Raw genomic sequence first — 15,779 nt, forward strand, 5'->3', positions numbered from 1 at the left:
TTTTCCAATGCATCGCATTCTTCATTTGTATCTCGATATCAATTCTTACATTTCAAGTTACTTTACTATATGTGCAACCTTCTATAATTTGAATAAATTACAATCACAATTGTTGTTACTGATTTATAAAATAAAATAAAAATAATTGTGTAAGGGGGTTCAGTGGAAAGGAGGAGGCGAGAACCGGCTTGACAACTTAAATAATAATTTAATAAACAATTTAAACAAAACACACAACCAAAAACACACAGTACAGCTGTCTGTAATTCTCTCTCTCTCTCGAACTGTCGTCCCCGGCCGCCTTTATCCCTCGTGCGCCCCATCAGGCTGATTGGGGACCGGGTGTGTCTCATTCCAGCCCGGCCCTGCCCTCCTCGGCTCTACAAATTCTAATCACATTTAGCACGGATGAGGTAAAGCCATTTGTGTCCTCTCCATTTAAGATGTGCTAATCAGCAGACGCTCTTTACAGAACAGCCGGTTTTCTTAAAAAGACAGTACCGTTTTTTAGTACATGTTGAACAATTCAATGTAAATATTTGTAAATAGTACAAATTATGCATGTAAACAATAAACATATAACAAAATATGATATATGCAATATAATATCATATCTGTTGTTAAAATACTTAGATTTGTTCATTTTTAAAGAGCTAAAATGTGACCAAAATTATGACAAACTAATCAAATATAATTCATAAAATTAATATTTTCGTAATGTACCTTGTAAGAAGTTCCCTTGCATAATTAACAGCATTAGCTGGGAAAGAATGTATTTCATATGTAAGCAAAATGGACATTCTAACTGTAATATGTACCATATGAATCAATTTCGAATCAAAAGATTCTGAATCGTAATCGAATTGAAAAACCTGTATCAATACTGAGCTCTACACCAAGCCGAGGCTTATGCAATAGCAAAAGTTTATCTTTGACACAGGTTGCGGCCTTGTCCTTGGTCAGCCTGGTTTGTTAATGACATAACATCAGTGCGTGTCTCTCAGTGCGCAAAAATAATGAGTACACACCAGAGAAGAAAAGCAACCATTCCAAGGTCAAGAATGCACCCTCTGTCTTTTAATGACCGCATTTGACCTGTGACCTTTTCATGAGGGCTGAAGCTTACCTGAATGCTGACTCACTCGATGACACAAGAGATAACATGGAGCACTTGCATTTTAGAAACACATTCGTTGTCCTGTTACAACAGCTTTAACAACAAACTGAATATAGATTCCAAGTACTGAAGGTCAAAGGAGAGGAATGAGAGGAGAGACAAATGTTAATGAAGACCTACTGTATTTGACAACAAATTATTATTAATAATTATGAGCCCGTTTACACCCGCTTCTAACATGTTTCAGGCAATACAATAAAATAGTGCAAAATGTTTTGTGATCGGACCACTTGAACCACTTTTTTTGGTAGTCGAAAATGCATGTGACCACATCGCATTTGTAGTGTGAACACTAATCCGTCCTGATGCATCCGGAACAACATCAAAGGACAGCAAACTTACCCCTCAATAAATCACTGTGATATTTTTTAAACTTAAGCCAGTTACTGTACATTCTGCTTTTGGAAAAATAATAATAGTGTGATCAGAAAATCAGGAAAGCGCATATAGATATATATTATACATACACACACATGCAGAAAACTTCAGAGAACAACTTCTAAAATCACAAGTGGCCAAAAAGATGCATTTGTGATGCAAGTTACTAACATGTGTAAATGGAAATATGTCTCACCTGATCAGATAACCCGGGACAGATCTTAAGACTAGGTGTAAACAGGGCCTATTTCCCAATGTATACCCAATGCAAATCAGTTGTTCAAAATCACTGGAGGGATGTGAACCTACCAATAAGAACTGCTCTGTTCTGAACTCGAAGTCATCAACGGGTCAGGCTGAGTTAAGTATAATGACTGCAGGTGAGATTTCAGGAGACTCAATGACCTCTTAAGTACACACCCGATTAGTAGTCATACAGATGAATGGGGATGTGAAGCACTAAACCAATCATTTGCTACCATGTAAACAAGCAGGTGCTTTTTAAATGGCTTTAGGTTAATAGACAAACTAATTACAAGAGGGCTTAAAGAAGTGCAACCAATTACAGGGGAAAACTGACTACCCTGATGTAAATTACAAAAATTCAGCATTACACAAGAAGAGAAAAGGATATCCAACATTAGTGTTGTGGCTGTTTCAATGCAACCTAAAACAGAGAAAAATAATTATTTTACAATTCAATACAATAGCATGTTTAAAAACAAAAGCAGTTGAGCCAAAGTGCTGAACGATTCAAAAAAGCAAGAAGAGAAACAGAAGAAAAGAAAAAAAATATATAAAATATTTGAATGATCAAACATCATACTACTAGTAAAAGGAAAAAGCAACTGGAAAATGAATGACCATGATTTTGACAATTTTTCCAAGACAGTATTTAAAGCTATGAAATAAAATTAAGCATTTAGCTTGGATATAAAAATAGCTACCGAGAGGGATGACCTGATAAAACACAGGAAGAAACAATTATTATACAAATGTATATTTTATATATATATATATATATATATATATATATATATATACATTTAAGCAATATCACATGAACAAGATGGCTGTGATTTGGCTGCAGGCACGAGGCCACAGGCCGAGTGCCGTAGGTAATCACAGCAGTGTTGATTTAGGGCCATATAGCATGATTGCGAGTGTGATATTGCTTATGTACAACAGTTCAATGAACAAGTAAATTATTTTAAAAATTGGAAAAAATTAGTATGGTCATAAAAAACGTATTTGTGCAAGGAACTACTTTCTTACGCAACGTATCAGAATCTGCCATTGCTGGTTCAAAACAAATGATGCGTCCAAGCCTCCATTAGTAATTCAAAAATTTCATTTCAGAAATAGTATCACGTCTTGTGCTGTTTCAAACAAGTTATTGGATAAACAAGGATGGATGTGTGTGTGTGTGTGTGTGTGTGTGTGTGTGTGTGTGTGTGAGTGAGAGAGAGCGAGAGAGAGCACGAGAGAGAGAGAGAGAGACAGAGTGTGTGCGATCACCTGTTGCCACTCCCAAGCAGAGATGCTGTCAGCTTTCTGAAGATCAGCTTTCTCAGTGGAAAAATAACATCCAAGCGGGGGTATTTCTCTCTATTTCGTGGCAGCCGGTGCGCAAGAGTCGATCACTATAGAAACCGCAATGTCCTCCACCATTTTAAACAGCATGCATTGTGTAATTAATCAGTCTGTTGTGTCTCTCAGCTGTGATGATGAAGTTGTTCATTTAAAGCCGTTTAAAGCTATTTCCTAGCTTTAGTAGTGTAGTAGTAATACAAGCGATCACGAAGAGCTGTTGTATGTAAACAGTGGCTGATGCAGATTCACTTCACGTCACCTAACTGGCTCATATTACACACAAAAATGATCTTTTGCCACCACCTGCTGGCTAACATATGTAATGTCAAAAAAAAAAACAAAAAAAAAAAACAGTAGATCTTTAACACATATGCACTGCTCTTACACATTAGTTTAGAATGGCACGAACACAAGCAGTGTGATACACACAGTGAAGTGTCGGAGTGCTGATGGTGTCAGAGCATCAGTGCTTATGGAACATCTCTTGTCCAATCAGATTCGAGGACCGGAACTAACTGTTGTATATATATATATATATATATATATATATATATATATATATATATATATATATATATATATAATATATACACACTGATGAGCCAAAACCTTATGACCACCTGCCTAAAATGCTGTTGGTTCTCCATGTGCTGCCAAAACAGTGCCGATCCATCAGACATGGACTCTACAAGACCCCTGAAAGTGTCCTGTGGTATCTGGCACCAAGATATTAGCAGCAGATCCTTCAAGTCCTGCAAGTTGCAAGGTGGAGCCGCCGTGGATCAGATTTGTTGGTCCAGCACATCCCATAGATGCTCAACCGAATTGAGATCTTAGAAATTTGGAGGCCAGGGCAACACCTTGAACTCTTCATTTTGTTCCTCAAACCATTCCAGAACAATGTGTGCAGTGTGGCATGGTGCATTATCCTGCTGAAAGAGGCCACTGCCATCAGGGAATACCACTGCCATAAAGAGGTGAACCTGGTCTGCAACGATGTTTAGGTAGGTGGCACGTGTCAAATTAACGTCCACATGAATGGCCGGACCCATAATTTCCCAGCAGAACATTGCCCAGAGCATCACACTCCCTCCACTGGCTTGTCGTCTTCCCACAGTGCATCCTGGTGCCATCACTTCCCCAAATAAATAGCACACACGTACGAGACCGTCCACGTGATGTGAAAGAAAATGAGACTTATCGAACTAGACGACCTTCTTCAAATGCTCCAAAGTCCAGTTCCAATGCTGGCGTGCCCATTGTAGAAGCTTTTGACGGTGGACAGAGGTCATCATGGGCACTTTGACCGGTCTGCGGCTATGCAGCTCCATACGTAGCAGGGTGCGATGCACTGTGTGTTGTGACACATTCCTCCTGTAACCATCATTACAATTTTCTGTAACTTACAGTAGACCTAATGTCGGTTTGGACCAGATGGGATAGCCTTCGCTGCCCTCGCACATCAATGAGCCTTGGGCACCCAACACCCTGTCGCCAGTTTGTGGTTTGTCCCTCCTCAGACCACTGTCAGTAGGTACTCCACCGATGACCAGGAGCACCCAACAAGCCTTGCTGTTTCAGAGATGCTCTGACCCAGTCATCTGGCCATAACAATTTGGCACTTGTCAAAGTTGCTCAGGTTTTTACTCCTGCCAATTTCTCCTGCATGCATCACGTTGACTACGAGGACTGACTGTCTGCATACCATCTAATCTACCCAGATCTTGACATGTGGCCTTGTTATGAGATAATCAATGTTATTCGCTTCACCTGTGAGTGGTCATTTCGGCTCATCGGTATATATATATATATATATATATATATATATATATATATATATATATATATACACACACACACTGTATACACACACACATATTTTGTTACGTTTATTGTTTACATGCACAATTGGAACAATTTAAAAGTATTTACATTGATATGAACAAGGCCTGAAACAGTATTGTATCTTTAAGAATAGTAGCAGTTCAGCAAGTTTCTAACAGAAGTGTTTTGGTTAAGCACATATTAAGGAGAGTCGCATGGCTTCTTTACCACATCCGTGCTTTGTGTGATTAAAATAAAATGTTATGTATTGTTTTTGATCAACAACTGACCATAAACAACATAAAGAATCTGAAGAGACATTTTTCCATGACAAATGGATTGCGTTAATAGATCTCGTTGCTGAACTTCTTTGCCACTATACTACTCAATCACTGGCAAGTAAAATATGAAAAAGTACCTAATTACAGACATTTTTAGTAGCATGGAGAGAAATTTGGTCTCATATATGAGTGACTAAATCAGAGAGTTCGGCAGAGAGTAAAAGATCGATCTATGGATTTTAAGAATCCATATCGGGATCGTTCAAAAGAAGATAGTGATTCATCGATTCAGCCCTATTGCAAAATAATGATTGGTTAGACTTTCACCCTGCCCCATTCATCCAAAACACGTGCCATTATTTAAGCAAGAAGCTGACATGTTGGGTGCTCAAAAAACTGCAATGTCAAAGAAAGCACCGAACTTCCATAAGAAAGTCAACCTGTGAAAGGCTTTCTTATAGTTGTCTCTGCACATTAAACTCAGATAGGAGAAAGTATATTACCTTCAAAAAATTACACACTTTACCTTCACAGTACACTTTTGAAGGACAGTCATTAATTTCTCCTCAAATCAGTGTGGTGCACAATGACAAGAGACCTCTAAGCCTACTCAAGTTCCCTCAACAGATAAATCTTAAAAGTTAGCCTGTAACCAGAACACTATTAACAGCATTACGAGGCTATGTCAGAGTGGTATAACAGTCGAGCCTGAGGGTGTTAGCAGGGATCACATAAAGAGTAAGACTCAAGCAGGTGGCTAATGACAGATCCCGTCACCCTCACACAATGATCTATTACACTGGCTAATGGGAAAGCATTCTGTCCTCCACAAACAGGTTTATAATGAGCTATAGCTGGAGATGATTAAATTTCCTCAAAGCATCAAAACTAATGATCAAGCAATTTTGTGAGTAATGGCAAGGGGCACAGTGGAATCCATGTAAATGGACAAAGACCAAACTGGACAACACGACATGCCATTTTAACTATTGAACTCTCATGATCGTGTTTACTGATAAGTCGCTGAATTAAAGCTGAAGTGTGTAATTTATTTTTTCTTAATACATTGTCATATAGCAGCTTAGAGGGATAGTTCACCCAAAACTGAAAGTTCTCTCATTATTAACTCTTCTTCATGCCATCCCATGAAGATTCTTTTCTTCTGCAGAAAACAAGATTTTTAGAAGAATATTTCAGCTCTTTTGGTACTTACAATGCAAGTAAATGTTGACCAGACCTTTGAATATTTAAGTCCTTATTTACTATAAATCTCTGTAATAAACTTCAGGACAGGAGGGGAAGGAGGACACAGGGAACTGGTTTCTTCCACTCACAGGTAAGGGTTTTTAATGAATAAACTCCAGCGCTTACAGCTTCACAATAACATGTCAGCTTTACAACTTCACAGTAACACATGAGCTTCACAATAACACATCAACTTCACAATAGGGCTCTGGACCCAGACTCTCTCGCCTCTTGTCGGTGGCGTGGTCCCTTATATTCTGCTCTCCCCAAGCTCACTGCAATTGGAAACAGGTGTTAATCATAATCTTGCTCAGGTGAGCCGCACGTTGGTATCTTTCATGCGGTGAAGCCATTTGAGTGGGGTGTGATCTGAGCAGAGAGTGAAGGCCCGCCCCAACAGGTAGTACCGGAGAGTGAGGACCACCCACTTGATGGCGAGACACTCCTTTTCAACAGTGCTGTACTTTGTCTCCCTCAGCGAGAGCTTGCAGCTAATGTACAGCACTGGGTGCTCCTCCCCCTCCACCACCTGCGAGAGCACCGCCCCCAGCCCTCTGTTTGAAGCGTCCATCTGCAACACAAAAGGAAGAGAGAAATCGGGTGAATGTAAAAGCGGCCCCCCACAAAGTGCGGCTTTAACTCGCGTAAAGGCCTGTTGACACTTCTCCGTCTACTGGACCGGGTCTAGAGCTCCCTTTTTTAGTGAGATCAGTCAGCGGGCTGGTGATGTCCGAATAATTAGGCTCAAATCTCCTATAATAGCCAGCCAGCCCCAGTAACTGTCTCACCCCCTTTTTGGTCTTGGGTCTCAGGCAGGTTTGTCAGTTTGGGGACGCACCTACCCATGGCCCAAGTGGAACCCCAGATACCGTACCCCCACCCACCCAATCGTGCACTTCTTGGGGTTTGCTGTGAGTCCCGCCCATCGCAGCAACCTCAGAACCGCCCTCAGATGCTGCATGTGCCGCTGACAATCATTAATGTAAATGATGATGTCATCTAAAAAGGCAACGGCAAAAGCCGAATGCGGTCTGAGAATTCGGTTCATGAGACGCTGAAACATAGCCAGAGCCCCAAACATACCGAACGGAAGCGTCACAAATTGGTGTAATCCAAACGATGTGGAGAAGGCCATTTTTTCACAGGATGTTGGTGTCAAGGGGATCTGCCAATAACCCTTTGTCAAATCCAGTGTCTAATAAAATCGAGCGCTGCCCAACCGATCGAGCAACTCATCAACACGAGGCACTGGGTATGCATCAAATTTAGACACTGTGTTGACTTTTCTATAATCCACACAAAACCGTACAGACCCTTCACTCTTAGTAACCAGAACAACCAGGCTGGACTAATTGCTGTGGGATTCCTCTATTACCCCCATATCGAGCATTGCATTAAATTCTTCCTGAACTATTTTTTCGGTAGGGATGGCTACGTACCACTACCCCAGGCTCAGTCTCTATGTGGTGCTGGATGAGGTTCGTATGACCCAGCAGAGGGGAAAACATGTCTGTAAATTCCTGTTGCAACTTGGCAACCTCTGTGACTTGATACGATGATTGGGTTTTGTGATCACCGCCGGCCCGAGCTCCACCCTCTCTGGAACTACTGTAGCCAATGTCACAGGGACCGCCTCTATCCATAATTTCAGGAGGTTGAGATGGTATATTTGACGTGCGCCCCCTCTATCGGTTCAATTCACCTCATAATCGAGATCTCCCACTCAACGCGTGACCTCAAAGGGTCCTTGCCACTTAGCGAGTAATTTGGAGCTCAGTGTGGGGAGTAATATGAGTACTTTAGTAATACTACTCCCGTAGCCGAGTTCCCCTGTTATACAGGCGGCTCTGATGTTCTTGAGCTTGGAGCAAATTCTCCTGTGTTAATTGCCCCAGAGTGTGGAGTTTTGCTCTAAGATCAAGGACGTATTGAATTTCGTTTTTACTGGTTGAAGGTCTCTCCTCCCACGTCTCCCATATGATGTTGAGCACCCCGCGAGGGTGCCGCCCATACAGCAGCTCGAATGGGAAAAACCCGGTGGAGTCTTGCAGGACCTCTCTCACTGCAAACAATAGGGGCACGAGCCACTTATCACAATTTCTAGCATCCTCGTGTACAAACTAACAAATCATATTCTTCAGGGTTTTATCAAATTGCTCCACCAGGCCATCTGTCTGCGGATGGTACACGCTTGTGCGAACCGAATTAATACCCAATAATTCGTAGAGTTCGCGGAGTGTTCGTGACATAAATTTCGTGCCTTGATCAGTAAGGATTTCTTTCAGAATCCCCACTCGGGAGATAATTTTGAAGAGTGCCTCCGCAACACTGTGTGCTGAGATGTTGCGCAGAGGCACCGCTTCAGGATATAGCATTGCATAGTCCACCAGGACCAATACAAAGCGATGTCCGCGTGCAGTCCAGTCTAATGGCCCGACGAGGTCCATGCCAATTCTTCGAAGTGGACCTTGATAAATGGAAGGGGGCGCAATGGCGCTCTTGGCGTGGCCGGTGGATTCACCAGCTGACATTCACGGCATGCCGCACACCACCTGCGAACATCGCCGTGAATGCCTGGCCAATAGAAACAGGCCAATAGTCAGCTCAGTGTTTTCCTCTCCCCTAAGTGACCTGCCATCGGATTATGATGAGCCGCCTGGAATAACATTTCCCGGCGGCTCTGCGGTATTAACAGCTGGGTTGTATCCACCTTTGCATGAGAGTCCTGTGTCACTCAATACAATTGCTCTCTTATTATCGCAAAATACAGATATGAGAGTGTGATGTTCAGCTGGAGTTGTTGACCATCAATAACTTTCACTTGGTCAAGGGTGTGCCTGAGGGTTTCGTCCCTCAACTGCTCCAGAGGGAAATCCCTTTCGGGAATCCCCATGAGGATGGGACGGGCAGCAGCCTCCCCCTCCCTCACGTCACCCTGACGTGGAGCTGACGAAGACTGCCCCTGCCAAAGCATCGCACATTTCACATCTAACAGCCTTCGTGCAGGACCCATCCACACATATTCCCTTCAACAGATTTTTGAATTCAGGCCAATTAGTTCTCAGGATTAGCGGATGGGCACTCTATGCTTTGTTCCCCGAAATGTAATGACGGGGGAACCAAGTTGATACAAGCATTGATGGATAGTGGTCTGGTTACAACCCATGTCCACCAAGGCTTGATGAGTACTCCCCTTGACACTTACCGGTATCCTGTATGCTCCGGCCCGATCGGGGGCAGACTGTAGAGTGTCCCCAAGCTCACTGTACTGGAAACAGGTGTTAATCATAATCTGGCTCAGGTGTATGCACCCTTACCGCTTTCTCTCTCTCTGGATGGATGCTTGACAACGCCCCCACGCCTGCCACAATCTCCAATTTCACTTTCAAAATATGAAAGTGAAAGTGGAGATTTATAGTAAAAAAGTAATATTTATACAGTAAATATTGATCTGTTTCTCACCTACTCTAATCATATCACTTCAGAAGATATGGATTTAACCACTGGAGTCTTATGAATTACTTTTATGCTGCCTTAATGTGATTTTTGGAACTTCAAAGGTCTGGCTACCATTCACTTGCATTTTAAGGACAAACAGAGCTGAGATATTCTTCTAAAAATCTTAATTTGTGTTAAAATGCAGTCAAAAATGACCAAAATTGGGTCTTGTAGAACAGTTTATCCTGTGACAGGTGGGTTTGGCTCAACTATGCTCTGATTCAGAGAAAACAGAGTGATAAAACAGGAGTAACTAAAAAATCCACACTAAAACCAAGCAACTATGGAGTTTCAGTGTTGGCATGGTGACTGCGTTTTGCCTTTGGAGGGTAGTACAAGTAAGACACTCATAGGTTGATCACTCCATATATTGTAAACACTTTGTAGGTATTAAAATATTGCACTTTGACCGACCAGCCGACACTGCAACATAGGATTAACCAATGGCGTGGCTTGGAGAAGGAATATTTGTTTGTCTGACCAATTGCAGTGTTCAGGAAAACAGTTTGAAAACTAAGGCCGTCCTGATACAATTACATATTTATATAATTGCAATACTTTTCTCAAAATATTGTATCAATACTGTAAATCCCTGTATTTATATTTTTATGTATTTGTTTGTGTGTTCATATCATGTGCAACATTTCAATAATGAAGAGGTAGGCTGTCTTAATAAGCGCAAACTCTGTGAACAGTGTTTCTCAGTGCGGTCAGAAGTATCTCTTCAACTAGGTGCGAGAAACATTGAAACTGAACCCGCATGATTCACACTTCTCTTGCGGACAAGCTGTGTCTCTCTCACGGATTTGGCACTGTTTCAGTTGCAATATAATTATGATATTGTGATGTATCGCAATATACTGAATAGTGACAGGTGTTGTATTGTGGCGAAACCCAGTCCTATTGAAAACACCATTATTTTTAAAATTCCATCTGGTCACCCAAATTACACATTTCAGATTTAAGTCTTTATGGCGTTTCAGATGCATTTGTGGAAAAACGTAAAAGTGTGTTGCACAGGTGGTACAGTTTGCATTTAATTTACTTTCCTATTTAGGCAACCAAATTAGCAGCACATAAAACCTATTATTTTCTAAGCATTTTAATTGCTAAATTACAGAGTGTAAAGGGTGTAACTAACAGAAACAGTAACGATAGCTGGAAAAAAAAAAAAAACATGTCACCAGTGACTGAATTCAAGTCTTCATTCAAATGGGTTTAGGAGGGCTTACATATTTTACAAAGGAATAAAAGCAGATATAAGCAGGACTGCCTTTTTTCCCAGAGGTATCCGGAGCATAACACATCAAACACTAGCTGAAAATAAAGCACTCCCTGCCAGAGTACAGAGCTTCCACCCAGTAGATATGAGAGAATTATTAGTGAGAAGATAGAATTCAGTGACAGTAACCCTTTAACGAGGTATCAGCCTGCCGGTGAATGTCGAATGATTTTGTGTGCTACCTGCCCAACCTGACCACCAATCAGAACGGGTGTTTTCACCCAAAGGTTTTGACTGCATCACTGTTATCAGCCTTCTCAGCTTGCCTCTGTTATGGATATAAGCATCTAAATCCTACTTTCCCTCGGCTCAACTGAATGGAAAGTTGGCGAGAATACTATCTATGCATGTTGTATATATGTATGTGGGTGCGTGCATATGAAAGCCTTTAGTCTATTCTTTTCAAAATGACAAACCATGAAATAGAACTAGCCCAATCTCATTTCCTCTGCATAATAGAGTTCGGGCAATGTTGAAACTTGTGAGATAAATTATCTTCTACAGTGGAAAAAATTAGGTGGTCAAATTTCCTTAAGGCACGAGAGCTCTGTTGTTTCCAACTCATTTCTGGGGTGGCCAAATACAAGGATTGAAAATATAGTATTTTTCCTAAAAAAAAACCTAAAAAAAACACTGTAATAAAATGCAATACACGCATCAGAGCCACCTTCAACCATTATGCTGAACAACACGTGTCTTATTTGCTGTTGGGTGTGCAAAAAAAAAAAAAAAAAAACATACAATAATACATATACATGTATTAATAATAGTTAATAATAGTACATATTATTGTAATCAGAAATAACATCAAACTCATCAAATAGCTATGTGTTATATGTTGCTGAAAGCTCTCAAAGAGTAGAATACAACCAGCCTATTTGTATTACTCACAGACAAACATATATTAAGTAATAGCTAAGTATTTGTCTTTGACATTTGTTTCAAGTGAACAGGTGTTGTTTGTATGCCACGTTTTTGCATATAACTTCATGAAAAATAAACAGAACATAAAATATCACATAACATTATTTAGACATGGAGTGTCAAATTATTTTCCTGGTCAATGCCCCCCCAACATACACACATCATGGTTATTTATGTGATTTTCCGAAGTTTGAGTCCACTTGTGAAATTGATGCATTTTTCTAATTTAATTGTTTTATTTTTCATTACAAATGACATTATCAGCATAACAATTTGAGTTAGAAAGTTGTGCAAAACCCGATGATTATGATATAATCATGATCCTGCATGTGAATTTTCACAGAGCATCTTGTGAAAGTGCTTTAATGAAAAAAAAAAAAAAACCTGTCCTTTTGTACAAAATGGGTTAACACAGTTAATGTCACAAATTTGCTTATTTGATTACTGATCACGAAATTGTGTGGAATCTTAAATACTTCTTATATTATGTCATTGTAATCATGTAATCACTAGCACGCAAGCAACAGCGAGAGAGGAGCAGGCTATTTTATTTATATATTTATACGTTTTTCATACCTGCATTCCAATCTACATCTTGATGTAATCCTTCCTCATGATCACACAGTGTGTTTTCATCAGCTGAATGGAAGACTAAACACTATTAAAGTGTGAGGAGTGCGCTGCACGTGCAAGCCAATCGCGCATCACAAGCCGATCAACTATTTAGCCCTTTTCGGTCAATTGCACCTGCAAAATCCTAAAACTTTATTTCCAGGTTTAATTTATATTTTGAATAGACTCAGATTTTTGAACCCCACGATGTGGGTTTATGTTTTCTCTTTTCATCTTTTAATGTAATTTTGAGTGTGACTATGGTTTAAGGAGGGTGTACCTATATGCTGGGTTGGAAATCTCAAGGATTAATAGTGGTGTTTTCCTTATTACATCACATGTTGTTCTTAAAGCAAAAATAAACAAATGAAACACGGAATGTAGGCTGCTATCCGCGCAGTCTGACTGAAGCAAAGTGGGCGCGTTTACTGGCGCGATTAACAGAAAGTGAAGCGCTGCCGGCTCATGATGCACGAATGGCTTGCACACGCTGCACGAGTCTGTTGGGTATACTGCAGTCTCGTCACATTTTAACTTTTTGTTCAGCCTCCCACTCAGCTCATGAAAACACGCTGCGTGATCATGAGGAAGGATTACATCAAGATGTAGATTGGAATGCAGGTGCGGAACTCGCTGTTTCTGGCATGCCAGTGATTACCCCATTGGCATGTGTACCATAGGTTGCCGACCCCTTATTTAGAGGAAGCGATTATCTTTCAAACAAGCCCACACACAAGGTAATCGGATGCATAGTTCATCAGACTACTGACATGAAGCACGCCGTGCACAATGCAAGCGTCTGGCTATCCGGCATCGTGCAATCCAGCAGAAAACACATTAGCTTTCCTGGATCAGATGACATAATCGGAAATTATGTAGCATCATGGAACGCTAAACCAATCAGATTGGGTTCAGATCAGTGCAAAAAGAATCCATATTTGGACAGAGAGACAAGTGATTGGAGACTGTTAAATGTGGCCTCAGACTCAATGATGAAGACTCATTAAGTTAAATGGCACTCATTCTGTGAAATATCTTAACTAAAATCATGTCTGCATGCTATGCAAACCTCGAGTCATTGTTATGTTTTACAAATATTATGTTTTATTTGTTTGGAGAGGCCTTTGGACACTTGGAGACCTTTTTAGTACACTAGGATAAATTATATTTGTAATGATATAACCTTTGATTGCTTTACTGAATCAACACAAAATTTTACTCAGTTACAGTTGACATGAAGGGGAACAAAAGCATTTTTTCAGAGCCATCTTATTTACACACAGAGATACTATGTCAAATCAGAAAATAAATAAGATTTTTTTTTTTGAGGCTGAGAGTCTTAGAATTTTTCATAATCTATATCATTAAAAACTTTGAAAAGTTTTCTTTACAATGATACCAAACAGTTTTTTGTTTGTTTGTTTGTTTGTTTGTTTGTTGTTGAATTTTTGTCTTTAATTTTGCATATGCCACTGAAACAGGAAATCTTTTTTTTTTTTTTTAAATCCCCTTTTTCTCCCAATATGGAATGCCCAATACCCACTATTTAGTAGGTCCTCATGGTGGCGCGGTTACTCACCTCAATCTGGGCTTAAAGGGATAATTTGAAATAGTTTCTGCACTCTACAAATATTCCATGTCTCATTTAATATTATGTAGTGTTATCAGATGATTAAATGTTTTTAGCACAATTAATCGCATAATTTTTCATAGTTAATAGCGATTAATTGCAGATTTTGAAAGTGCTGAAATTTTACTCTATATATACTTCTTTTAAATGCACAGTTTCCTTTTTAGGAAAGAAAACAAAACAATCTTCTTCTTCTTTCGGGTGCTCCCGTTAGGGGATCCATGATCCGCATATTTCACTTGGCACAGATTTTACGCCAGATAAAGGAAACAAAACAATATGAAACAATAATGCTTTATTAAAATTTTCCAAACAAAGCCTTTCACATTATAAAGATAGAAATGCACTAAAATAGCACCAATTCAAGTAAAATTAAAACTTACCCCTTAGACACGGGACCGTAATTCAACGTCCAAAACACATTTTTGATGAAAAGTTACAAACATCGTTCAATAATATTTGTTTCCCTTTCTCTCTCAGAACAGGTTGGCTGAGTGAGATGGTGCCGTGTTTCATACTTGGTTTTATAAGTTAATAACAAACATGTAAACTTTATTTAGATTCTTTCTCACACACAGCTAGCAGCTGCAAAGTTGAAAGGGAGTTAATAGGGTTTGGTGAGCCTGTGGTCTGACTCGTTTCAGCGGTCTCAGACTTCAATTTCCCATGGCACACACGTAAATACATGCACAAACGCACGAGTGCATGCTCTGCAGAGAACTCTCAGACATTTGAACAGCATGCTAATGGTCTGCCATCTCCACAGCTTACATTTTTAAACTGGATCTGCTGAGTGTCTGGAGCCCGCAGGGGCGATATGGCATGAGATAGTGGGCCGCACAACAGCCTTCCATAAATAAAACGAACAAATCAATGAATAAATAAGTAGACATTAGGGCTGGGCAGTATGACAGTGTTCTGCTACAGAATGGCAGAAATATCTGCACGACTGTTCGTGTGCAGGACCACTTTACATAATTTATATGACAGTGACAAAAAAAAACCAAAAAAAAAAACAAAACAGAATAATGCTAAAGTACAGAGCAGGAACAAGTCAAAACAAGGAGGAACTTGTGTTATGGGTGGAGGGGGTGTTAGGCAGTCGGCACAATGCAAAGCAGAGTCCATGTTATTTACAGTTGCTAATAAACATTGCAACTTGGCCCATTATAATAAAATTAAATTGAGGTGTAGTCGCAGATGGGCATAGAGTAACATGGTTCATCCAACCCAAATTTAGAGACAAAACTATCCATTTTATAATGACAGATTTATTGTTTTGAGTCTTTTGTTTTTAACTCGTTTTACATAATGTAAAGTCATTTTTGCACTAAT

The 15,779-nt window shown here is 40.0% G+C and overlaps 1 protein-coding gene across 1 annotated transcript in view; it reads right to left on the reverse strand.

Moving 5' to 3' along the window:
* The window catches only part of ipo11 (importin 11), a 195,130-nt gene that overhangs the window by 131,219 nt on the left and 48,132 nt on the right, over nt 1-15,779 (reverse strand). Inside the window, 3 exon segments of the mRNA XM_051654108.1 lie at nt 1,130-1,243; nt 1,865-1,905; nt 2,190-2,222. Of these exon segments, the coding sequence (XP_051510068.1) occupies nt 1,130-1,243; nt 1,865-1,905; nt 2,190-2,222 (188 nt within the window).

Source organism: Myxocyprinus asiaticus, chromosome 24, assembly GCF_019703515.2.
Source record: "Myxocyprinus asiaticus isolate MX2 ecotype Aquarium Trade chromosome 24, UBuf_Myxa_2, whole genome shotgun sequence".
NCBI lineage: Eukaryota > Metazoa > Chordata > Actinopteri > Cypriniformes > Catostomidae > Myxocyprinus > Myxocyprinus asiaticus.